At 32.9% G+C, this 27,575-nt stretch overlaps 1 protein-coding gene across 17 annotated transcripts in view; it reads left to right on the top strand.

The window, feature by feature from the left end:
* LOC145694577 (uncharacterized) overlaps positions 1 to 27,575 on the top strand; it is a 554,274-nt gene that overhangs the window by 460,763 nt on the left and 65,936 nt on the right. For 16 of the 17 annotated variants that reach the window (XM_081770921.1, XM_081770922.1, XM_081770930.1 and 13 more), the window contains 17 exons: positions 11,368 to 11,697; positions 11,979 to 12,293; positions 12,721 to 13,056; positions 13,606 to 13,911; positions 14,671 to 14,976; positions 15,340 to 15,660; positions 16,138 to 16,467; positions 17,140 to 17,454; positions 19,424 to 19,759; positions 20,239 to 20,544; positions 20,761 to 21,066; positions 21,553 to 21,873; positions 22,896 to 23,222; positions 23,659 to 23,973; positions 24,305 to 24,640; positions 25,234 to 25,539; positions 26,209 to 26,514. In XM_081770921.1, coding sequence (XP_081627047.1) covers positions 11,368 to 11,697; positions 11,979 to 12,293; positions 12,721 to 13,056; positions 13,606 to 13,911; positions 14,671 to 14,976; positions 15,340 to 15,660; positions 16,138 to 16,467; positions 17,140 to 17,454; positions 19,424 to 19,759; positions 20,239 to 20,544; positions 20,761 to 21,066; positions 21,553 to 21,873; positions 22,896 to 23,222; positions 23,659 to 23,973; positions 24,305 to 24,640; positions 25,234 to 25,539; positions 26,209 to 26,514 — 5,418 coding nt within the window. The remainder of the gene's footprint in view (positions 1 to 11,367; positions 11,698 to 11,978; positions 12,294 to 12,720; positions 13,057 to 13,605; positions 13,912 to 14,670; positions 14,977 to 15,339; positions 15,661 to 16,137; positions 16,468 to 17,139; positions 17,455 to 19,423; positions 19,760 to 20,238; positions 20,545 to 20,760; positions 21,067 to 21,552; positions 21,874 to 22,895; positions 23,223 to 23,658; positions 23,974 to 24,304; positions 24,641 to 25,233; positions 25,540 to 26,208; positions 26,515 to 27,575) is intronic. The other variant, XM_081770920.1, reaches the window with a different exon arrangement.

The raw sequence follows: 27,575 nt of genomic DNA, 5'->3' as shown, positions 1-27,575 counted from the left end.
TATACATTCCAACACCACACATTTATATACGGGCTTAGTATATCTCTCCGGCGTTTATTTCATGGCCTAATGATAATGAAAAACGAAGGATAACCATTTCTCCAGTCTTAGATGAATCTTCATTGTTTAGAGTGTTTTGTCCAATGAACACCATATATCACTGACATTATAATTAAATCTATGTGTAATATGTTTGCTTGTTACATACTGCATGCAAGAAGAAAGAAAATACTGATCATACATGACTTAGAAACTCCAACTGGAAGTAGGCTCAAATCTTGCAAACGGTGCGGGATATTGAAAAAATAATCGAAAAAAAAAATCTCCCCTTCATGATATCCCTTGAAGACTTTTATCAAGACTTTCTTCACTTGTGTCTGTAAAGGAACATGTACAGATGTTGAAAGAAATGACAAAGAGACTCATGCTCATATGTGAATGATGCTCTATCTAGAGAGCGCAGGTTCAGCTAGTATACTCTTATAATTTGTAGTCCTCAATCAACATGCTAACAAAGAAGAGCACAGAATACTTATGAGATAATTATTCATTTTGGATTAATTTAGATGTGATTACATTTTCGTTTTCAATTCTTTAATATGGTGTGACAAAATCTTCAGTGCCATCCTAATTCAACATACAACCTATAATTAAAACTAAATTGTATAAATGATATAATTAACCATATAATGCCAATATATTTCCAGCGAAAATATTTTCAGAAACCCCTTCTGCTTTCATTCTCAGTCTCTTCAAATACGAATAATGATACGTATTTATGGATTCTTCATTAATATTACTAAAAAGTAAATTATGGGATTTTAACGAACTCATACAGTAAAAATATAGGGTGTCTAAAAAATTCATGTTCTTTTTTTTTTTAAAAAAAAAAAATATTGGTTTGCAATACTGCAATGCATGTGTCGCCGCGTAACGCACAAAACGTGATGTAGATACCATATCATTCAGTTATCATGAAGAAATGGGACGCTGTACAGCATGCACATGATGTGAAAACATGTTATAAGAATAACGACAGTGTGGAGGTTACAGATCATAAATTTCGGTGACACTATCAACTCCGCAGTATGCACAAGTTGGATCTGTTTGTGCATCTGAATATTGACCTACATCAATTGAGAAACTGAACGCACAAATCATTGAAGAAATCAACCAGATTCCTGTGGATATGTTACGTCGACAATGAACGATGTTCCTGGACGGCATCAGGAATACTTACGCAAAAACGGTCACCATCTTACTGACGTTACCTTCAAGACATGAGGTCATCTTGTGACTGAGTTAATTAGTTTAGTAACGGCATACCCTATACTATTCATCAGCATACTGACATACCTTATATACTTAGTTCGAAGTACATCTTTTATTTACCATTTCAAAAAGCTCATATTTTAGAGATACAAGAAAACACAACTTTCACTTTTTCCACAAATAATCATTTCACAGAATAGAACCCACGTAGATTTTACCATAGAATGTAACTCATGTAGATGTTACCACTTTGTTCACCACTTTTACTACTATGACCAACTTACTCCAATATCATACTTCTGGACTTATACGTAAAAGGAATTAATAGGTAAGTTCAAACTTAATGAATTTTGGATTTTTGAACGAAACCCTCGATAATACAGATCCACTTATTGTTAAATTACCTTCATCCAAATTTAACTTGACTTCCTTCTTTCTTGTAGCAATACCATTCAAACACATTCCTTTCAATATGTGATTAGTTCTTGTAATTATTTTAACCTCCTTTTGAGTAGCAATTTTATTCAAATTAATAGATAATTTAGACCAAAAACAAATAGAAATCCACTTTTTATCATTTTTGCTATTCATGGATGTCCAAAACTCTTTTCCTTAGTTTCTCTAAAGTATCTCAAGAGTATCTGTTTATTTACACTAATTCAAAAATAATTTTTATTTGATTTTTAATTTCATACTCCGGAGATACCAATCCATAAACTCTAAGGAAGAAATTCAACTACACATTAGCTTTAGTTTTCAATGAATGTATTGATTTACTGTGTAGTAGAAATTACATATAAAAGTTTTCCTGTATAAATTGGAAGCAAATATATTGTTCTGTTTCCTGAATTTTAAATCAGAGAGGTTCAATTTATTGTTCTTTTCAAACTCGATCATGAATTGAATTATAGAATTTAATTCATGAAGCAAGTTCAGCAGTCGTTCATCAGTTTTATACACTATTACTGTGTAAATTATATATAGGATAATTATAATTAAAGTCCCACTTTCGAAATGCTGTAAAAAAAAAAAAAAAAAAAAAACGCTCAGAATGACTTCAAATTTGAACTGAATATATTTGAAGAAGGAGAAACAGTATGGGGAAACAGTATGGCATAAAAAAATAAGTTTCAAAGTGTATCAATAGATGGCGCTGTATGCAGCATAATTAAAGTGGATTCAGTTACAAGTGACATTTTGAATCGAAATACGACGACTTTCCCATGAGTTACAAATTAAACCAAACTGTAATGTTCAATGGGCATGATTGTTTCGGTTTTGTGACGGAAAAAAATGACTAAATGGTACGACCTTGCCGTGGTGGATGGGTTTTTTCACTAACAGTGCCACAACTGTTGAATAACTTGGAATCCATTTTTTTTCAGTCACAAAACTGAAACAATCATGCACATTGAACAGTACAGTTTTTTTTTCATGTGCAACTTTTGTCAAAGCCGTCGTATTTCGATTCAAAATGTCACTTGTAACCGAATCCAATTTCGTTATATCACTTACAGCGCTATCTATTGATATACTTTGGAACCTTGTCTTATGCCATACCGTTTCCCCCTTCTTCAATTATATTCAGTTCAAATTTGATGTCATTCTGACTAGTGGTTCTTTTTTTACAGCATATTGAAAGTGGGACTTCAATAATAACCACCCTGTATATTAACATATATATGTTGCATTCGAAATGATCGTAACTATATTGACCAATAAACGAAATATCGGATAGTTTTTCCATCTATCTATTTGTATGTCTCATCTTGATATCTGAAGTAATTGGTATTGGAACATATTTTCAGTATCATTATTATCTCCTATATTTCCTCATATTAAATTTACTCTATTTTAACCAAAGTTGAGTGATTTTAAAACCAGATTTACCAGAATAGAGTTCAACATGTCCAATACGTATACAAACATTACTATTTGATTATTAGCATTCACTAAGGAGCAAACATCAGTTTTTCCAAAATTGACTATTTTCTAACATCAAAATTTATCCATATTACTTGTTATGGATAAATTTTTATTTAACCGTTCCACAAGTTCAGTTTATTGTCTTTCTCAAACTTAATCGTAAGATGTTTTCACGAGACAGTAGTTCTGAGAGAAACCGTTTCTTTGTGGATTTTAGATAAACCATGTACGAGTTTTTTAAAAAAATATGCATCTACACTTAATAGTTTAGCAATAGTACAAGGATCATGGATCATTCTTATTACTGTCACAAAAACTTTAAAGGTAGACACTTCACTGGTTATACAGGGTGTTACAAATGTTTGTCTCAATATTTTTGTAATAGATTCCTCGCAATTAAAATAAGAAAAACAAGAAGTTCATATGGACGTGGCAGGAAGTGCAATGTTTCATAATTATAGGGCGTCGAAAACGTGAAAAAATGAACTTTAAAGATCCATATTTCCACTACTATAGGACCGATCGTAGTCGGGTCAAGACGTCACTGAGGAACTAGTATGTGAACTATCCAAATATCCATCTTTCAGAACCTCCGGTACTTGGACAATCATTTTTAGAGAGGCTGTTTTGGGACTGCTTGAATATTCTCCACCTACCTATCTAAAAACTGGTGTGCAAGTACCGGAGTATTCTTAAACATGGATATTTTGAAGTTCACATACTAGTTCCTCAGTGATATCTTGACCTGACTACGATAGGTCCCATAGTAGTGATGCTATGAACTTTTAAAGTTCACTTGTTTCATATTTTCGGCATCCTAAAACTACGAAACTATGGACTTACGACCACAGGACCATATGAACTTTTTTTTTATTTTGATCTGAGGAACCTCTTCCCAAAATAAGGGCCACTATGGCTCAGTGGTAGAGCGTTCACCTCTGGTGCTTGGGGTCACGGGTTCGATCCCATCCCCCGCCAAGTGAACTTTGTGGTGGACAAACACCGTGTACGTGGGTTTCCTCGGGGTTCTCCCGTTTCCTCCTACTTTCTTCATTCCACCATTTCACTCATATCTCATAATCACCGTCTCCTTTAGCCTAACTGGCACAACCGTGAGACGTAAAACTCAAAGATTTCATTTCATTTTTTCTATTTTTCAAAAATATTGTGACAAATTTTTGCAACACCCTGTATATGGTTTACCTAAAATCCATGAAGAAGAGGTTTCTTTCAGAACTATTGTCGGGAGAAACATCCCACATACCTACTTGCAAAATGGTTAAATAAAAACATAATACCGTAATTAATACGGGTAAGTTTAGATGCACGATTGAAAATAGTCAATTTTTAGAAACTAATAATTGCTTCTCAGTAAATGTGCAAATAATCTAAAAATAGCTTTTTTTAGATACAATAGACATATTAAACTCCATTCTGATAAATTTGACTTTAGAATGTACTCAACTTTGGTTAAAACAGAATAAATTAAATTACTTAAAACGTGACGAAGTAATAAAAATACTAAAGATGTGTCTGAACAGCGACTGTTTCAGGTTTGAAGATAAGACATACAAACAGAAGAAATTTTCACAAGTAATTCATTATTTTGTGTATTGGTCAATGCAGTTACAAATTATTTTGAATGCGACATTTTCAAAAAAAAAAAAAAAAAGTATTAAATATTGTAGATGTATAGATGACAAAAATTGTAGTGCACATAGCTGACGAACAACTGCTGAGTTGGCTTCAGGAACTGAATTCTATACATCCTAAAAATTAAATTTACGATCGAATTTGAGAAATACAACAAAGTGTACTTCCTTGATTTAACGATTCGGAGGACAGAATAGCAAATTTACTTTCACTTCCAATTTATAAAAAAAAATGCCTTCTGCTTATGATTTTTAAATGCACAGTAAATCAGCACACTCATTTAAAACTAAAGCTAATGTGTAGGCGAATTTCTTCCTTTTTGTCTATACATTGGCATCTACGGAGAAAGAAATTAACAATCAAATAAAAAATTAATTTTGAATTAAGGAAAATAAATAATACTCTTGAAATGCATTAGAAAATCTGAGGAAACAAGTTTTGGACATCCGTAGTATATCCAATAGTAAGGTTATAAATGATAATGGAGAAAACAGACTTCTATTCATATGCCTAAATTATCTGTTACATTGAATAAAATCGTTAATAAATATGGTTTATTGGCAACTTATATGTCTCCGATTAATATACAGAAGCAGTTTATGGACTACAAAATAAATAAATAAAAATGGGTGTATGTGGAAGAATATGAAGCTATTTGTTAATGTGAAAACGCTTACATTTGTATGAACAAGAGTATTATTGACACCATGGTCAAGGAACTTGTGGAGACTTTAAATATCAGGATTCTGCAATTTTAAGTTTTATAAACACCCAAGGATATCTAACCAAAGTATCATGGAGGTTAAAATCATTAGAAAAATATCATACGTTTGAAGGAATGTGTCTGAATCGTATAAGAAAGAAGAAAATCAAGCTAAATTTTGATAATGGAACCTTAACAAGAACTGGGTATTATCAATGGTTTCATTCGAAAATTTAAGATTTATTAAGAGTCTTCATCCCGGCAAAATTAAAATACCGCTAATTATACAGTAATTATGTGATATCTTCAAATAGATAAAAGATAATTAAAATATGGAACAAGAGCGCCCTAGACAATATTATTTTGCGTGAGGTACCGTTATCACAAGTCACCTAGTGGCGTTCCGTTTTCAGCTGTTTAGAAACGCGAAAATAAATGCCGATTTTCAAAATGGCTCGAATTCGAAAGCAGATAAGTGAGTCGTGATAACGGTATCTCATGTAAAATAATATTGTCTAGGGCGCTCTTGTTCCACATTTCGATTATCTTTTATCTATTTGAAGATATCACATAATTACTGTAAAATTAGCGGTATTTTAATTTCGCCGGGATGAAGACTCTTAAGTTTAAAATTACTTATTTATTTTCATTACTAATAAGCCCAGTGGCGTGATAATGGAACAGTTAGTTATGGTGTTTATAGAATTATGAAGTGACAAAATCTATATGGGATTTATTCTGTGGTAAAATCTGGCAAAATCTACAAAGTTATATTCTGTGCAATAATGGTTTGATAGTGGATAAACCATAAGTTGTGTTTCGATTATTTAGTTATTATAATATTTTTACAGTATGTTAGTCAAGATATCACAATTTACTTTTTATTGGAGCAAAGGTCCTATTTACTCAACTTAGGCGTTCGTTTATCCGGATACTTCTCCGAGATGCCTGAACCGTTTTAAACCAAATTTGGTATGATGTCTCAACCTCGCGTGGTATGATGCCCACGCGCAGTGAGTGTTGTAAGTGGTTGCTTGTCCCGATCGGATAGCATTGAGGAATAATCACCGAAAAACGGGTTGTCTATAAACTTAACATTGGAAAAGCATTTGGGGCTCGAATTCTCATTGTAAATCATGGAAAAAAGAATTTTCAGCGTTACGAATAGGGCGAAATCCATTTCGTTTTGTTCTACGAATACAATTTTTTCGAAACGAAGCTCCTCCTTAATCGACTTTTTAGGCATTCATTTGACGGGATACTCCTCCGAGATGGTTGAACAGTTTTTAACCAAATGTGACATGGTGATTCGAGAGCGCACGCTGAGTGTTGTTAGGGGTCACATGTCCCGATTGGACATACCATTGAGGAATAATAACCGAAAAATAAGAATAATCAATAGAGGTCGATCGCTTCGCTCCAAATTTTCAATTATTGTATACCTAGTTTAATACCAGGTGTGAGCACCTGCGTTGCTTGGTTTTAATTCAGGAACTGGATAAAAAGAGTATGCATCCGTCGATACCAGATCTTAGTTGAGTAGATGGATAAAAAGAGGGGAAGTCAATTGCCAGGGATTTATCCTCTGCTGTTATGTAAGCTCGCACACCAAACATGTAATGAGAGTAGCATGCAGGCAAGGCTCTATTAGAAACTGCGAGAAACGTACGTGCATACATTTTCACTTTCTCCCCCCCCCCCTTCCGAGCCGAAAATCGGTAAAAACAGCTTCGTACACTCTTAGATCTAGTAAAGATCCATCTGTGAACAAAATTTGGTGGCTTTAGGTGAATCCTTTCTTTGCGGAAAACTAATGAAAGACACACACATACCCATATATTAATTAATTAAAGAACCGCAAACGTGTGGGTTTAGTATATTCATCATGTTTTGTACTTGGAGCGACTGAGAATGAAAGCAGTAGTGGCATTCGAAAATGTTTTTTTGCTGGAAAGACACTGGCACTATAATGTTAGTCATATCATTTAATTAAGAAAAATGAACCACAATTTCTGTTTTCCATTTAAATTCTATAAACTCTAATGGGTCAATGCAAAACCACGCTCAGGAATTCTATCATTTTACTTACAGATTTCTGTAAATTCCTGAATTTTCTTTCCTGAACATCCAAGCTTTCGACTCTCCCCTGGAGTCTTGGTCACGGAGGTTAAAACCAGGAAGAGAAAGATATGTTGTTTCAAAAAGATATTCTGTTCTTTTTCTTCCTGTTTTTAACCTCCGTGACCAAAACTCCAGGCAATAGTCGAAAGCTTGAAAGTCTAAAGAAAATTCAAGAATTACAAATCTGTAAGTGTAATGGGTCAATTCATTTTAAGTGATCTAACATTACTTATTCAACTCAATCATTTTTTTTTTTATTTATTTATTTATTACGACTGCTTCGGAGAAGAGGCTCAAGCCCACAATCATATATTTTCTACATCTTCTCTGCTAAGAAAGCTGTTCGTGTTTAGGTCATGACTATCTCCATCTTTGGCATTTGTGAGTGTTTACGCCAGATTAAATATGTCGCCTCTGGATCATGATAAATATCTAAAGAACCACACTGTTTTAATAAGTTCGTTTTAGATTATATTATAACATTCATCCTAATTATCTGAAATATAAATTTGAAATAGGTTTCCAATATGTAAAAATAACTCCCCAAAAATTATGTTCCATGATAATTTTCGTTTAAAGTGTTCTTTTTTGACCTAATATGTCGTACATTTTCTTTGAAGCTTCCTAACCATCCTCTCTGTAGGGGCTTAATATCAGTGAGGAATAAAAGAATGGATTTACTTTTTCTATCCCCTCGCTCCACTGGTTTCTTTTAGAGTTACATGATAAATTTTCTTAAATTTGTTCTGGTTTTGATAGTACTCCTTTCAGTAATCCCAAGTGCTTGAGATTAAAACCAGTCAAGAACGAACGGTGAATTTGGCCTCCTTATTTGGTATGGATTATTCCTTCTCCACTACCACCAATTTAAAAAATCCATATGTTCCACATTCATTTCCGTTACAACTGTTCGACAAATTTTTAGTGTAATATGTTAGTGTACATTTTCTTTAAGCTTTTTAATCATCCCCTCTGTATGGATCTAAAATCAGTAAAGAATTAGGTAACAGTATAAACTCCTCCCGATTTTTTAAAAGTTCAACGATAACTTATATAAAACTCAGCTGGTTTTAATACAATATAATATATAATTTCTTTGACTCTTTCCCGTAGCCCCCTGTGCTTAGGTATCAGTCAAAAATGAGCATTGCATTTAGCTCCTAATGTGGTATGAACTACTCCCCCTCCCAAATTAAAAAAATATATATATGATGCAAGAGATCTTTAGTAAAAATATTAGATTTACATGGAATATTACATATACGTTTTGAAGCTTCGCAATCATTTCCACTAGTTGGATATAAAATCAACTGAGAACTAGAGAATGAACTTCCCCGCTTCCCAGGTTTTATATATCTATATATATATGAAAAAGCTCTAGGATACTTTTCGTAAATATTATTCGATTTTGCAGTTGAAGTAGATCAAATATCAGGACTCATATAACTGCCCCGTTCCCCCGAAGGTTTAAATGAAAATACTATAATAACCTTTGTAAAAAGTGGATCGATTATAGTCTATTTTTTCTGAGAATTTCCAATTACTTCAATTATACTTGCAGTTGAAATGGGTCAATAACGAGGGAGCACAATGTCCCCAATTTCATATAACGTATTTTACTGAATAATTATTAAACAAACTCATATTATTATACAATATTATGTGTAGTTTGCCGGACTTACCTTTATAGCTTTGGGTTTAAATTAGTCAGAAGTAGGATCGCTCGCTTCAGCAATGCACAATATCATTAGTGTAATTTATTTATTTTCTGTGTATTCTGAAAATATATGTTAAATCCAAACATAAGTAATATAAAATTTGCGTTTCTTTCTTAATCAAAACTAAAATTATCTACATTAGAGAAAATTAAAAAAAACTGACACATCACCACTAAATCTATGCGATGGCAAAAACTTCCTTGAGCTCCTAGAGATATTTTTCGGAACTTTTTCCTATAGTGTTGATAAGGAGTGGCGTCTACCTTATTGGCCATGTTAATGATACCAATTCTTAGCCGAGAAGCATTTTTTTTAAACAAAGGAAAAGCAAGAGAAGGTCGATTTCTAAATCAGGTAAATACGGTAGTCTGGTCGTTCTAACCGCAAAAGTTAGAGCATTTAGATTTTTGTAGTAAAAAGGTTTTTTTCTTCTATTTTAAAAAATTTTCATTGAATCTATTTAAAAAAATAGCAAAAATGTAAGACCAGTTCAGGGAACGGTCATTTATAATGTACACTACCAATACATCTATGAAAACATTGTAGAACACCGGGAATAAATTTTTACATCAAGTAGAGCTTATATTTAATTAATAATAATAAATGCAAATTCCGTACACACTGGGAAATCAGGTCCGGTCAGAGGAAAGATGGATGACCGTTCGTCTTCACCAGATGTTCGCATTGCGGCTTCCACTCAGTGTCGTGAGGATAATTGTTGCGCTATTTGAGAGAAGGCAGGACCGAATTCCATTCTAGAAAGATAGCATTAACGGTGAGGAGAGCTGATGTGTTGACCACACATCTCCCCAAACACATGAGTACCACAAGCCAGCTTTTAGCCTCTGCCTCTCTAAGAGCTACTGTACCGGAAGTTTAGTAATAATGATAAGGAGAAGTTCCGAAAAATTGTGTGGAAAATATTTGTGGTAATTCTTATTTATAAATTCTAAAATATTATGCCATGAACTGACTTTTGATTGATATTATTAGTAATCGGATATAACACATCAAAGAAAAATATATTTGAGAATGCATATGAGAAAGTAAATCAAATGAAAGTAAATTTCCTTATAGCCGTGTAACGCTGAAATCTGAGAAGTCCAAAAGGAAATTATGTTCTTGTATTTCTACAATCTTATTCAGAAAACCTCTTGGTCTCTAATCTTTAATTTAAAACATGTATATCCTCTTCATTTAGGTAGGGTTGTTCTTTTTAAGGGGTGCTTTAATCTGTTGAAAATATTTATTACAAGAATACTTATCAAACATACAATCTACACATTTACTTACAAAATCTATGAGTATGTGTTATAACATTAGATTGATTTAACATCTATAGCCCGTAATGTAATAATTGTGTATTAATTTCCAGCGACTGAAGCTTGTAGGTACTATAAAATCATTCAATTCTTATTTACACCGTTGAAATGTAAGAGAGTTATATATTTTATTGTTCCTATAAGCTTCAGTTTACTGGAATTTACACAGAAGGCATAAGTATGCAGTTATTTACAACAAAATTATATTAACTCCTGGCACAAATAAGTTCTACAACATTTTTTTCTTTTAAATATGTGTGTGTAAACAAGTAAAAAATATGTGATATTTTTCACCTTTATAATTAGTCCAGCATTTTAAAAATCCATTTCCTGATGGACATATAATAATAAATAAATAAAAGAAAAAGAATAATGAAATAAAGGAAAGAAAAATCTTTTACCTAGGATATAATTTCTATTGTGACTTTGTGACTGATGTGACATTGTTTCCATTGTGAGCAACTGCTAGGTATCTTATAGCACCATAATAAAATTAACTACATTAAACTGAAAAACAACTTCCATAAAAAAATTATAACAAAATTTTCAAAATAGTAATATATATTACACTTTTACAATGTCTTGCCTATAATTAAACCTTTGATATATTGAAGTAGAACCACAGCTATTATTCGTTTCTACAAAATTTCAGCTAAACCTGTTGTCCAGGAGAGACCCACACCTTGCACACCATCTCCTTGCGGTGCTAATGCAGTTTGCAGAGAACAAAATGGAGCCGGTTCTTGCACTTGCCTCCCAGATTACTTAGGCAATCCCTACGAGGGTTGTCGACCTGAGTGTGTCCTGAATTCTGATTGTACAACAAATCGAGCTTGTGTTCGCAACAAGTGCCAAGATCCTTGTCCAGGAACTTGTGGTCAAAATGCAGATTGTCAAGTAGTCAACCACTTACCTTCATGTACTTGTCGAGCTGGATACACTGGAGATCCATTCCGAGCTTGTACCATCCTACCCCAACAACGTAAGACATCTTTTGTAGTAATTTTCTTTTGTTCATTGCTCATATTTTGAGCCTTAGCTTTTTTCCAAGTATTCATATCAATAATTTCTGTTCATATTTAAATATAAACAAATCTAGAAAACATTCGTAATAATATACATTTTTTAAAACTTATCTTCTATCTTTTTAGCTGATTTATCAGAATTTATTCACAATAATTCTTTAAGATATTTTTTCTTCTTAAAACTTTACAGTCCCCGAAAATGTAGCTTTATATTCTAATTCTAACCTTTCATCAATAGCTGTTAAAGTTGAACCCGGAAATCCATGCAGTCCATCCCCTTGTGGACCAAACAGTCAATGCCGAGAAGTAAATGGTCAAGCAGTATGCTCCTGTTTACCAAATTATATGGGAACTCCTCCAGGATGTAGACCGGAGTGTGTCGTCAGTTCAGAATGTCCACAAAACAGAGCTTGTGTCAACCAAAAATGCACTGATCCTTGTCCAGGTACTTGCGGTCTGAATGCTCAATGCCAGGTGATCAATCACAGTCCAATATGCAGTTGCCGTCAGGGATATACTGGTGACCCATTCACAAGATGTTCTGAAATTCCACGTAAGCATGTTTCCATAGTCAGTTTGATATCAGATATTCTTGAACCATTAACATAAATCCAGTGACGTAATAGAGATAGTATAGAAATGTTGAAAACAACAAATATTTGAGTGCAAAACGAAATCCTAAAATTGAACGTTCAAAATTATTTCATAATGATCAAAAGTCTTAAAATTTAATTTTGATTCTATATTTTTGAATCAACTACTTTATTTTTATTAAATATCCTGATGGTTTTTCCCTTTCTTTTTCCATTAATTTTGTAAGGAGGTCATTGACATTTCCCAATTGCATAATTTATTTTAAAATGAAAAGTAGTCTCGATTTTCATATTTATAACAATATATATTTCCGATATTATATACCTTTTGAAGAATATAGACACTCTGAACATTATTATATATACGAATTGAACTTTACCTTATAGCACCATCTCGAGAACCAGAACGCCCAGTTCACGTTGATCCATGTGTGCCTTCTCCATGCGGACCTTATTCACAATGCAGAGATATAGGTGGAACTCCGTCCTGCTCTTGTCAACCAGGATACATCGGAACTCCTCCCAATTGTCGCCCTGAGTGTGTTATTAACTCTGAGTGTCCCAGCAATAGGGCGTGCATTAGAGAGAAGTGTATAGATCCTTGTCCCGGCTCTTGTGGCGCTGGAGCACGATGCGTCGTATTGAATCATACTCCAGTGTGCACTTGTCCAGAGGGATACACTGGAGATCCTTTCACGAACTGCTATCCAAAACCACCTGAACGTAAGACTTGTTCTCAGTTTTCTTCTAAAAACAATTGTTTTTGCTCTATTAACCTTAGAGAGCATTGTTAATTAATTTAATTCAGTAATTCATGTCAACATTATTCCATTCCGCAGTTCTTATAAGTCACTAGCAAATATGGGTGTTCTTTTGTTGATAGATTCCAAACAAATTGACCGATTGGAATACAGTTTTCAGTACTGTGCAGAGAACTACTTTCTCCGTATATCACGCAAAAATAAAATAAAATTAATTAACTCGATCCAACGTTATTCGATAAAGGTATATATCCATTTTTACTAGTGACTGTATATGTTTACTGTTAGCAGAATTTTCTTAAAAGTAATATCAAGTAGTAATTCCTAAGAAAAAGTCTTAATTGCATTAATATTCTTGTTCAAAATAGTTATAAACTAAACATTTGATATTCGAATATTTCCTTAATCTGAAACAAATTTGAAGTTTTTTCAAGGTATATTTAAAAAAAATGAATTTGAAGTAACTACTAGTGTTGAACCTCATTGGATCAAATATTCCTCCTGATTACAGCACCTGCTCCAGTAGAGACTGATCCCTGCAATCCATCGCCGTGTGGTCCAAATGCACAATGTAGGGATGGTGTTTGTACTTGCATGCCAGAATTCTTCGGAGATCCTTATGTTGGCTGCCGTCCCGAGTGTGTACTTAGTTCAGATTGTAGTCGAGACAAAGCATGTATACGTCAGAAATGTTTAGATCCTTGTCCAGGCACTTGTGGGCAAGGTGCTCAGTGCGATGTTGTGAACCACATTCCTATGTGTAGTTGTCCTCCAGGATTTTCAGGAGATCCATTTGTGCAATGCAGAGCTGTGCAAAGTAAGAATAAATGCAATTTCTTTCATTACCATAATCTTTGAGAGCATAAGATATAGGTTAAAAACAATATGTACAAGAGAGTGATTTATAAGAAAAGCTCCTCAATCTTACTTTTCAGTTAGTTAGTTACGGACCCATGTGATTTATAAAAAAAATATAATTTTCGTTTTCAATTATTGTAATGGAAAGCAATTATTAAATGAAAATTTTATAAGAAGAGGAAAATATTAAAAGACGATATAAGTATCCTCTAAGGTACATATATGAATTTCATTTGAAATCTAGTTTTTGATAATGGATATTCTGTTTTCTAAGTAAATTACTACTTTACCATATATAAACTTCATTAGTACCATATTTATATAAAGAAATTCAATATATGTCTACTATTCTAATAAGATCTATATAAAGTTATAATATATCACTGATTTCTGATTTTACCAAAACTATCTCAATTGTTTTGTAGAGGTCGCCTTATTTAAGTCACCTGTCTTCGTTTATTTTGTATTTCATACAACTACAATTTTATGATTTTAAACTGACTTGAACCAAGCTAGTTATTAAACAAATACAAAAAAAAAAAAAAATGCTTCAATTAAAACGACTTGCTTTTATTAAGTTTATATCATATACTTGATCATTTAAAAAAAATACGTGATTTCAATATTCGTAAAATTGGAAGATTTGTCTGAGACTGTGCTAAGATATGTTACCTCTTTTACCATTGCTATACTTCACTGGTTTTTCTTCTGTCTGTAGCTCCGGTTGTAACTCAGCCATGCAATCCATCCCCATGTGGTCCAAACAGTCAATGTCGAGAAGTCAATGGACAAGCCGTATGTTCATGTCTACCAGGTTATGTAGGCAGTCCTCCAACGTGTCGACCAGAATGTGTTGTTAATTCAGAATGCCCACAAAATCAGGCATGCTCGAATCAGAAGTGTAGGGATCCTTGTCCTGGTACTTGTGGCGTCGGTGCACGCTGTGAGGTCATTAATCACAACCCAATTTGTAGCTGTCCTGCACGGTATACTGGAGATCCATTTGTGAGATGTCAACCTATACGTAAGCACTTTTTTCTCGAAGTTATAAAGTTCTCAATGTGCTCATTGCAACTATTTTTTAAGAAGGAAGGTTTCAAACCGTAATTTAAAATAGATTTCATTGTTTCATTCAGTTATTTAACATTTTACGATATATTTCTTCAACATAAAAGTGCCCAATTTCTTGAACAAGAAACCATTTATACTGTTCTCATAAACTAAAAAAATAGCATATTAGTCTTTTTTTCTTTTAAATAATAACAAAAATATTCAAAATTGATTTTTGAGAAATTAATATTTCTTCAGCTCCTTTCTCTTGTTTTATTTCATATTTTTCAACTCTCCTTTTACTCTTTTTTCAAAATAACATCCTTTTGTTATACAGCTGAAACACCGCCTGCACCACCAAGGAATCCATGTGACCCCTCTCCCTGCGGCCCTAATGCACAATGTCGTGTAGCTGGAGACAGTCCGTCATGTTCATGTTTACCAGAATTCCGAGGTGCACCTCCGAATTGTAGACCAGAATGTGTAACCAACAGTGAATGTGATAGTCGGTTGGCCTGTATCAATCAGAAATGTGCAGACCCTTGTCCAGGGTCATGTGGAGCGAATGCAGAATGTCGTGTAGTGAGTCATGCGGTAACTTGCGTCTGTCCCACTGGGTATACAGGAAATCCATTCATCCAATGCGATATCAGACAACGTAAGATATCCCATTATTTATCTCCTTTGTTATACAGTATTGAATTTTAATCAGAGCTCAGTAATTAAAAGGTTTTTAAAGATTACATTTATATGAAACTTTATTATTACCAAATGAAATTAGATTAATTGTTAGCAGTAACGTCTCATAATCCTTATATTTAATATTTTACAGTACATACTCCGAAAAATAAATTGTAACTAGTAGATTTATCTTTGACAGAAGTCCTAATTTATTCCATTAAGTATACATCATAATGATCTTTAGCTCATTTAGTTTTCAAACTATCTAATAAGAGAATTTCGAATCAAACAAATGTACAGTATGGTACATCCAAGAAATATTAACTCATAGATACGTTATAAAGTTGTCATTTAAAAATCAGCATGTTATTAGAAATGTTATTCTTTTTTCAAATGTTTATCATAGTCATCTATCAAAATTTGTGAAAAAACATATATCAATTCCCCCTTTCAGCAGAACCACTTCCTCAGGAAAGACCAACTCCTTGTGTTCCATCTCCCTGCGGAGCTAATGCTGTTTGTAGAGAACAAAATGGAGCTGGTTCCTGCACTTGTCTCCCAGATTATATAGGCAATCCCTACGAAGGCTGTCGTCCAGAATGTACCCAAAACACTGATTGTCCAGCAAATAGAGCATGTATACGCAACAAGTGTCAAGATCCTTGTCCGGGTACCTGTGGCCAGAACGCAGACTGCCAAGTGGTCAACCATTTACCTTCATGCACTTGTCGCACTGGTTATACAGGGGATCCGTTTAGATTCTGTAGTCCCCAACCGCCAGAACGTAAGACATTTTGTTTATTGTTAAAGTATTTATTGATAGAAAATAATGTTGAAATTGCTATATTACACTCAAAATTAATTATGAACCGACCAAAGTTTTTCTACGTAAGATAAACGTGATAAGATAAATATAATCACAAGAACATGACGAGGTCATTATCAAAATAGCTAAACAGTTTTAAAGCTTCTGATTGAATTGAATAAAATGTACATTTATAAATTTAATTGCTATGGATATATAGAAAGAATAATTAATTTTTCTGAAAGTATTTTTACATTTATTTTTCATAGTACCTTTGGGCATAATTCAGAATTTATCAAAGGAAATACGCTAAACCAGTACGTAGAAGATAAATTTCTTCAACATCATTTGTTGAACTTTAATTTATTTTTTTAATATTTTACTTCACAGATTTGAAAATTACTTACTATATACAATAACAACGTTTAATATTCGTGTACTTAAAGATTATTGGTTATTTTTTTATTCATAGTAACATTTACACTTTTCTTTTTTTTAATTCCTCATTAAATTATTTTATAATATATATTTAATTAAATGAGCAGAATATCGTCAGTTATTGCATTTTTCAAACATAGTTTTTGTATTTTCCCAGCCCCTTGAACTTCACGCAATATTCTTCTATTTCTTCTATTTTATTCTCACATACAGCTGTAGTAACAGAACCGAGAAATCCCTGCAGTCCATCGCCTTGTGGTCCCAATAGTCAGTGTCGTGAAGTGAATGGTCAGGCTGTGTGTTCCTGTTTGCCAAATTATGTGGGTAGCCCTCCAGGCTGTAGGCCAGAATGCGTCGTTAGTTCTGAGTGTGCTTCCAATAGGGCTTGTGTAAACCAGAAATGTAGCGATCCATGCCCTGGTTCTTGTGGATTGAATGCAAGATGTGAAGTGATCAACCATAGTCCTATTTGCAGCTGTCAATCGGGATTCACAGGAGATCCGTTCAGTAGATGTTATAAGGCACCACGTAAGATTACTTACTTTTCAGATTACGTTTGTGTTACCCATATTATTGAAATTTACCGTTTCGAAACAAAAATATATGTTGATTGAATTATTTTATCAAATAGAATTTAAGGCATATTGAGAAGAAATAAAAGTTTCCACGCCCTGTTCTCTTACATTTTTAAAGTAAAGGTAAATTGAAACATTAGAAGACTAAAGATTTAAAGAAACAATATATATATTCTTCTGTTAGCATCATAAAGGCTATAAATGATCAACAAAATTTATCAAAAATAAGAAATATAATGAAAACATTTGACAATTTTAACACATAATATTCTTTACATAATGGACTAATTAAGTGAAATTTACATTGTCATTCATTTTTCTGTTATTATAACAATTGTGTTTTGAAGAGATTTCAGAAAAATGTCAGGGAATAGGGTATTTTCAACATGTGAGACGGTGGGATTTAAAACTTACATTCTTATCGCTATTCTTATAACTTTTCCGAGGAGACTTGTTTTTCATTTTCGGAGGAAACATCACCCCACTGGAAACTCTTTAAAAGAAAACCCTGCAAGTATTTGTCTCAAACATAAAAGATGCCAAATTTTCTCTCTCTGTTTTAGTTTTGTAATAATTATTCAAATATAATTAAACAAATGCAGAAAAAGAAGTTTTCCAGATAATAATCTAAATAATTTATTTCGTTTGTAAGTTTCCTCACTTGATTTACAGCCAATAGCTGTAGTTTTAACAAATTCTGATACACTGCTCACTTAGCCTCGGTGTATAATTGTGGGGCGTTAAACTAAAATAAAAACTGTTGTTACTTGCGGAAATTCGGACACCATCCTAATTTTCTTATTAATGTTGATTAATTAGCACTAATGATGATTATTGTAAAATTAAGTAAACTCCAGGAATGACAAGTAAAGTTTTATTATTTCCATTAGTATATTAACATTGTATGAGAAACGAAAGTCACGAAAAAGATAGTATTTGAAAGCAATCTTTCCTTGATACTTAAGGAAGTTTAGTTTTCAATTTTATTATGAAAATACATGCATAAACAAATACTACAAACCTATCGTGTGTACTGCGATAGATGACCTAACAAAATCTGTCGAATTTTCGCTGTCACAGCTATCAGAACTCTCAAGTTTAACATGTAAAAGTTTAGGGTTAATAAGAGTAGCATAAAGCGAGACAAATGTAAGCTAATGTTCGAAAATACCTGAAACATTTCAATATGTATGTGCGGATTTATTTTCTAAGAAACCGTATTTAACAGTTTCTTATTTATTTATTTATAAATGTTTCAGATACAGATCTAAGCTCTTTTTACACTGAAACAATGTAACAAAGTATATAGAAAATAAGAACAGAAACCGTTCCATATTTGTAAATGTTACAAATATTTCTGTATATTTTCTTACATTAATTTTCATTCACTTGTTTTTTAATCAAAAGATGCAATATATTTCAATCAAAAAATTTCTTGTAGGCCTTATCTGTAGAACTACATATAGTGTAGCCAAACCCAAACTATCAGTTAACTCAAAATTGCTTATTCCATAGAAAATACTAAAATTTGATTTAGGGACCGTTCAAAAATTTTGTGGCCCCTGATCCAAAAACTAATTATTGGGCAAGATCCCAATCTTTTGATCCATTTTTGGATCATTTTCTTAAAATTCTTGTTATTTTATCCTCTTAACTCTGAATTCTGTTAGTCTTGATAATGTCAATAGCCGCATTATGGAAAATTCGATAGGTTTTGTTTAATCAATCATCTTTGTATATAGGATAGAAGGATATATTTGAGTATATTTATTTATGCATAATACAGCTCTTTAATTGGCTTATATATATAATGAATGTTATTCAAAGCTACAAAACTGTTTTAATTAAACTAAATATAGATCAATAGAACTTCGTGATTCAGAAGAATGAAATATATATATATATTCGTACCTTTTTTCTAGCTCCTTCTCCGACTCCATCACAGCCACAGTATGTAAATCCCTGTGTTCCATCTCCCTGTGGGCCTAATTCTCAATGCAGAGACATCGGAGGAAATCCTTCGTGCTCTTGTCTACCAACTTACACTGGAAGTCCCCCCAACTGTCGACCTGAATGTGTTATTAACTCTGAGTGTGTCAGCAATAGGGCGTGTATACAAGAGAAGTGTCGAGATCCGTGTCCAGGATCTTGTGGATCGGGAGCTCAGTGTACTGTTGTCAATCATATTCCTGTTTGTACTTGTCCAGAGGGATACACAGGAGATCCATTTAGAAGTTGCGTTCCGAAACCACCTGAACGTAAGAATCGCCTTTGTATCATTAAAATATCATATGCTTATATATTCATTCAAACATTTACTATTTATTCAAATATTATTTATTCGTTCAAATATTATTCAATTGGAAATTCTATAGAAGTGTACAATAATGATAATTTGTATTTTAAAAAATAACATTTAATATATCGAACAATATATGAATCAAACAAATTCATTCATTAGGAACGTTTCCTTAATGAACTCAGAAGATGTATATCTAATAATAACAAAAGCAGCACTTACCAAAGCATCCAGATAACTATTAAGATGTTTCAGCAATAATTTTCCGCTTTGCTCAGTGCGTACCTTTTAAAAATTTTACATTGCTTGAAGAAGTACATTATTGATAACTTTCCTTCACTGTAGAAATAATAATTATGGTAATCAAAGTAATTTTCTTATATATTTAAACACAAATAAACCGTGCTCCATTCTTCACACATTGCACGTTTCTTGCAGCACCAGCTCCTGTCAAGACTGATCCTTGTAATCCGTCTCCTTGTGGACCAAATGCTCAATGTAGAGATGGCGTTTGCACATGTCTTCCAGAATATTCAGGGGATCCATATGCAGGTTGTCGCCCAGAATGCGTATTAAGCAGTGATTGTCCTCGCAATAGAGCTTGTATTAGAAACAAATGCGGTGACCCTTGCCCTGGTACTTGTGGACAAAATGCTCGTTGTGAGGTTGTAAATCATATCCCCATATGCAGTTGTCCTGAAGGATTCTCCGGAAACCCGTTTGTGCAGTGCAGCCCATATAAAAGTAAGCTTGCATTAATATTTTAATAAATTTCGATATTTTAATAATAATAATAATGAAAATCGCCTTTATTCGATCAATATTTTTCCGAGTCAATTTTCAAATTATTTAATATTGGAAAGAATGCTATAAGAATTTTTGCATTTTTTTTAGCTCGTTATTTCTTGAAGGATTTTGTCTAAAACCGAAACTTGAACGTCGCTTATTTTTTCTAAACAGCACCAATTGTAACCCAGCCTTGCAATCCATCTCCATGTGGCCCGAACAGCCAATGTCGTGAAGTCAATGGACAAGCTGTATGTTCTTGTGTTCCTGGATATATTGGTAGCCCACCAACTTGCCGACCTGAATGTGTTACTAATTCAGAATGTCCTCAGAACGAAGCTTGTTCCAATCAGAAGTGTAGGGATCCTTGTCCTGGTACTTGTGGTATTGGTGCTCGGTGTGAAGTTATTAACCACAATCCAATATGCAGTTGTCCGCCTCGTTACACAGGAGATCCTTTTGTTAGATGTCAGCCTATACGTAAGCATATCCTTTGTCATGTTTTAATTTTTTTTTTATTTTTTGAGCGTTTTAACATTAAAAATTAAAAGGAACTCTTAGTAAATTATAATAATTTAAATTCTAACGTAATCTCTTATTCATTTTTATACAAAATAATTAAAAATTATTGAAATGTGATTGTTTTAGAGTTCCTTTTATTACTGTGAATATTTTTCTTCTTTGATTACGCCCAACTACATCGTAATTTCTTATTGTCTCGCTAGTTGCTACTAATATAAATATCAGAGAATTACGTTTATATTAAGAATTACAAATTCAATCGTTTTCTTGAGAGAATTAACCACCATCATATTGAAATCAATTTGAATAATTTTCTATTAACGACATGAATTATTGTAGTAGTTAACACAAACATTAGTTGAAAACTAGAAAGGTCAGCTTCAATTCAGTTAGTTTATATGCTACGTTTGGAATAAAAGAGTACATTTTCTACTTAATTAACAGCCGAGCAACCTCCTGCTCCGCCAAGAAATCCATGTGAACCATCTCCATGTGGTCCCTACGCGCAATGTCGAGTAGTGGGTGATGGACCTTCTTGCTCTTGCTTACCGGAATATAGAGGAGCTCCTCCAAATTGTAGACCAGAATGTGTTACCAACAGTGAATGTTCCAGCCGATTGGCTTGTATTAATCAGAAATGTGCTGATCCTTGCCCTGGAAGTTGTGGAGCGAATGCAGAATGTCATGTGATTAGCCATGCACCAAACTGCGTTTGCCGTGCTGGCTATACAGGAGACCCATTCCGACAATGTCTCGTTTATCAAAGTAAGCTTCTTATGATGATAGTTTAAATTTTGGATTTAACTATCACTTTCTACTTAATTTGCTTCAAAGCAGTCAATCCAACTATTAGCTATAAAAAATCATCTTCTGTAGTAATTTATTATTTAATGACAACTATTATTAATTTTAAATTATACTTGAAATACAAATCAGCATAAGAAATCATTTACTGCTTTTTTAACCTTAAGCTAAAGTTGAGAAGTAAATATTTGTGCTCTGAAATTCTAGAAGTTTTCTTCAAACTTCATTATACGAAAATATTTTTTTAAAGTACGTGCATAAACACTCTTATTGTGGCCTTATGCAATAATATCAATATTTACTATATTTATTCCACTTCTTATAATTATATGTTACGGATAACATTTGGTTAATATCGTTTTATTTAACCTATTCTATTTATATTTTTAAACAAATCACCGAATCTTCTGGTTAAACGGAAACGGCTCGTATACTTAAAAACAAATTTATTATTATTTTTTTGTTTTTGTTTTATCATAAATCGGAAAGCAGACTGTAAAGACACAATCGTGCTTAATTTTGTCTTTGAGTTCTAAATGAATCAAGTAGCTGGTGTCTATAATTAAGAATTCATTTCTTACATACGGAAAGGAAACTTGAGCCAAAAAGTTTTTGTAATCATTCATATTATAAATAAACTAATAGTTAGTTTCTATTTGATAGCACACAAAGTAACATGTTCGGCTTAAAATAATGATTGGAATAAATATAGCTCCTTCTGTAGAAAATTACAATCGTAATATGTAAAGAACTCGAACTTTTTTTACTATTATCTACTCGTTTTAGATTTAAAAAAAAAATAATATGTAGAGTCTCATCTTTATATGTATTTGTCAATAACACGTCCTCTTATTATTAAGCTTATTGATTTAACCAAATTTTCTCTTTTTTTCACTACTTCTTTACTATAGACTCTACGTGTCCTTTCCACTATTAGCACTACATTATAGCTTACGTGTATTTTTCCCCTGTTTCTGTCGCAGCTCCAGTAGTACAAGAACGGCCAACTCCTTGCGTTCCTTCACCGTGTGGTGCAAATGCAGTTTGTAGGGAACAGAATTCAGCAGGCTCCTGTACTTGTCTCCCAGATTATGTAGGTAACCCCTATGAAGGTTGTCGTCCAGAGTGTGTTTTGAACTCAGATTGTCCAACAAACAGAGCTTGTATCCGTAACAAGTGTCAGGATCCTTGTCCAGGAACGTGTGGTCAAAATGCAGATTGCCAAGTTGTGAATCACTTACCAACGTGTGTGTGTCGTCCAGGATATACTGGAGATCCATTTAGATTGTGCACTCTTCCACCACCTGAACGTAAGAATCAACTTCATTTAGATATTGCTCCACATTTTAAAAAGATACTTATTAGAAATTATTGATTACTTTTATTTCAGATTATTAGTAAGAAACCCGAAATCTAGATTTTTCTTCACAACTATTTTGAAATGATAACTGTTTAAAAATTATAATTAACATCATAGATTCGCTTTTTATTCATTTACTTATTTGCTTACTTTCAGATTTAATTTGTATTCTGTCACGTCAAAGCATAAAATTAGAAAAATCTAATTGTCTTTAGCTTGTACATTTTGGCTTTTATTTTTACAAGCGCGAATATGAAGTATTTGTCTTAAATGAATGAATTAATTGCAAGAAAGTAAAAGTCATAAAGAACAATTTGAAACTACACGTTATATATACATATACATATTTGGTATGACAATAGCACTTGTTTTCTACTTGATCGCAGCTGTAGTTGCTGAACCCAAAAATCCATGTAACCCTTCGCCTTGTGGGCCAAACAGTCAGTGTCGAGAAGTAAATGGTCAAGCTGTTTGCTCATGTCTGCCAAACTATATAGGAAGTCCACCAGGATGTAGACCAGAATGTACTGTCAGTTCGGAATGTCCACAAAATAGAGCTTGTATCAATCAGAAGTGTAGTGATCCTTGTCCAGGAACTTGTGGAATAAATGCTCGTTGTGAAGTGATCAATCATAGTCCAATTTGTAGTTGTCAATCGGGATTTACTGGAGACCCGTTCACAAGATGCTACGAAATTCCACGTAAGCCTTTACTAAATTTAAACATCCGTTATATATTACTATTATTTATCCGAATACAATACTTTGCCTATTTCTACAATACTTATTTTAAAATAATAAAGAGTAAACATTAGAATTGTTTGTTAATATACTCAATGTATTGCCCGTTATACTTAAAACAACAGATTATTTAATAATATATAATAAACTACCATGCACTTTGCAAACGAAGTAGATTTTTTTCATATAATTCAAAACTATATACTATATGTTTTCGTATATAATATAAAACTAAAACAAATTAAAGAATGACTTTGTGTTTAATTGTATGTTTTCGCTTTATTTCGTGTAGCACCTCCAGCCACTCCTGCTCCCCCTGTGAAAACAAATCCATGTTTGCCATCACCTTGTGGTCCATATTCTGAATGCAGAGATATAGGAGGATATCCTTCATGTTCATGTCAATCAGGATACACAGGAAATCCACCTAATTGCCGACCTGAATGCGTCATTAATTCAGATTGTGCAAGTAACAGAGCTTGCATTAGGGAGAAATGTCGAGACCCATGTCCAGGATCATGTGGTGCGGGTGCACAGTGCAATGTTTTGAATCATACCCCTGTCTGTACTTGTCCTGAGGGGTATACTGGAGATCCCTTCACTAATTGCTATCCTAAGCCTCCACCACGTAAGAATCTTTATGTCACATATATTTTCTCTAATAGTTGATGATTTTGTTCTCAGATAACTAATTTCATTCAGTTATATTTTTACAGTAGAAAAATGTCATATCATTTAGTGTTAGAAGATACTTTTAATAGGTTGCTTAAAAAGTTGAAGATGCACAATATATTTGTAACAGTGAATAATTTTAGAAAAAAACTGATTAATATGAAAATTCACTTAGTGAGATTGCCCACTTTCTTCTTACTATTAAAAAACCTTTTTTAAATAATTTCCTTAAGCAGTTATCAAAAGTTAAGAAATTGAAATATCGAATTGTACAAAATACATTATAATGATTTACAGCAAACAAAACTATATATGCTTTTCATGTTATATTATTCAAATCAGGTTAGATACTGAAACGCTGCACTTACTATTAAGCGCTAGTCTCTGGACAAAGAAATTTTCATAATCATCTCATTTCTTATATTTACGTTCATATTTATTTTTAAACTCAATCAGTAAGTAAATTTGACATTAATGTTTATTATCATCACATTTTTCATGTTTTGGAAGTATTTTGCGTATGGCTTATAGTTGTAATAAATTTTACAGCAAAGGAACCGGAAGTTCGAGATCCATGTAACCCATCCCCATGTGGACCAAATGCACAGTGTAGAGACGGTTCTTGTTCATGTATTCCTGAGTACTTCGGTGATCCTTACGTTGGTTGCAGACCTGAATGTGTAATTAATACGGACTGTTCTCGTGATAAGGCTTGTATTAGACAAAAGTGTACAGACCCTTGTCCAGGCACTTGTGGTCAGGATGCTCGATGTGACGTTGTTAATCATATACCCATGTGCAGCTGTCCTGAAGGATTTTCTGGAAATCCTTTCGTGCAATGCAGACCTGTTCAAAGTAAGAACATTTTAAAGTATATGTTGAGTTTACCTTAAAACTATTGTGCATTTAAATGCAAGAAGATGACCGTAACACATCTTAAAGGAAAAATAAAATATAGCTCTGCAAGAATACAATGAACTTCACCTAATAATTTTAGCAGCTAAATGGAGTTATTTTCAGGAGTAAAAGAACAAAAATCAACATAATTTTTCAGAAATTATTTTCATCTTTGTAATTATTTCTTCGTTTTATCCTACAGTAATTTCACTTTTAACATAACCTTTGTAAATTTTTTAATGCTGTAGATGGTAGGCGGGAGTAACTTGAAAAATTATTGAGTAAAATTCATCTTTTTCTTGCAGAGTTGTAAGTTTTATATTTTCATTGCTTATTTTAGTTTACTACTTTGAAATTTAAAGAAAAAATCAAATTAATAACATTTCAGTATATCTTTGTGGCATCTTAATGTCAAAACTAGGAATTTTCTCTTGCTTCATCTTTATTTTACAATATCTACCTTCATTTCTGTATTTTGATTAAAACTTAGAATCTTCCATAATTATAATGAGTTTGATTCCTCGCTAATTTTTATTTTATTTGTTTATTTATTTTAATAGAAAAAATACTTACTTTCCTCCCTGCATACGTGTGTTATAAATTCACACCTTGTTGCCCTTTTTACAGCACCAGTTGTAACTCAGCCTTGCAACCCGTCTCCGTGTGGTCCGAACAGTCAATGTCGTGAAGTAAATGACCAGGCAGTATGTAGTTGTGTGCCTGGTTATATTGGAAGTCCACCTACATGTAGACCTGAATGTGTTGTAAACTCTGATTGCGGTCGTAGTGAGGCTTGTTTCAACCAAAAATGTAGAGATCCTTGTCCAGGCACCTGTGGCATTGGTGCTCGTTGCGAAGTTGTAAACCATAATCCAATCTGCAGTTGTCCTCCTCAATACACAGGAGATCCGTTTGTCAGATGTCAACCTATACGTAAGAGTCATTTCTTTGCATCATTACAAAATAATATTGACTTTCCTTTACTTAGAAAAAAAATGATATAACGATAGTCTGTAGTTGTATTTCTTGCATTTATGGAGAAATTTGAGTATTCCAAATGTATGATGAATAATATAGGGTGATTCAAGCAAACGGGGAATTTTGAAAATTAAATAACTTCATAAAAACATTTTTTTTAAATTATTTATCTCATTTAATAGTGTAAATAATGCCATTTTAGAATACATACAGTACAATTGTAGTAACCGGTAGCCACTGGCTAACTGACCACCGGTTTGACCAGTGGCCAGTTGGCAAGTGTCCACCGGTTACTATTTGGTACCAAAATGATGACCATCCTCTTAGGTATTGATCAACACTAATATCATCTCTCTGTGACTTACTGTTCCCGAGATATTGGCCAAGAAATTTCCGTTTTCCGGAGATTTAAAGAGCCATATCTCGGGAACCGTAAATCATAGAGAGAGAATATTGGTGTTAATCAATACCTAACAGGATGGTGATCTTTTTAGCATCAAATAATAACCAGTGGGCACTGGCCAACTCGCCACTGGTCAAACCAGTTAGCCAGTGGTTACTAAAATTGTACAGTATGTATTCTAAAATGGCATTTGTAATATTAAATGAAGGGAAATATTTTTTTAAAAAAATTGTTTTCATGAAATTGTTTAATTTTGAAAATTTCCTTTTTTTTCCGAATCACCCTGCACAAGAAACTTAACTTTCTTAACTGTATGTAAAATCTTAACTAGTAAGGTTAGGAAATTCTAAGGCATTTCTTTTGGATATTCATCAAGTCCTGATCGAAACAGCTAAAATACGAAACTGTATGAGTATTTTCTTATCTCAATTAAATTTGCTCAAATTATCATTAACTATTTATATCATTCATCATAGACACATTTTTTTTTTTTTTTTTTAAGTTGAGTATTGAATTTTTAAATCATCGACTTTCAGGAAGACTTAATATTAGATGAAAATGTCCTATATCTCGTTGATGTGTCCTGTATTTTTCACTAATATTTTAAAATCGA

Source organism: Thermobia domestica, chromosome 9 (assembly GCF_964235325.1).
Source record: "Thermobia domestica chromosome 9, izTheDome1.hap1.1, whole genome shotgun sequence".
Taxonomy (NCBI): domain Eukaryota; kingdom Metazoa; phylum Arthropoda; class Insecta; order Zygentoma; family Lepismatidae; genus Thermobia; species Thermobia domestica.
The sequence above is the reverse complement of the archived record's forward strand: the minus strand, read 5'-3'. Positions and strand labels throughout refer to the sequence as shown.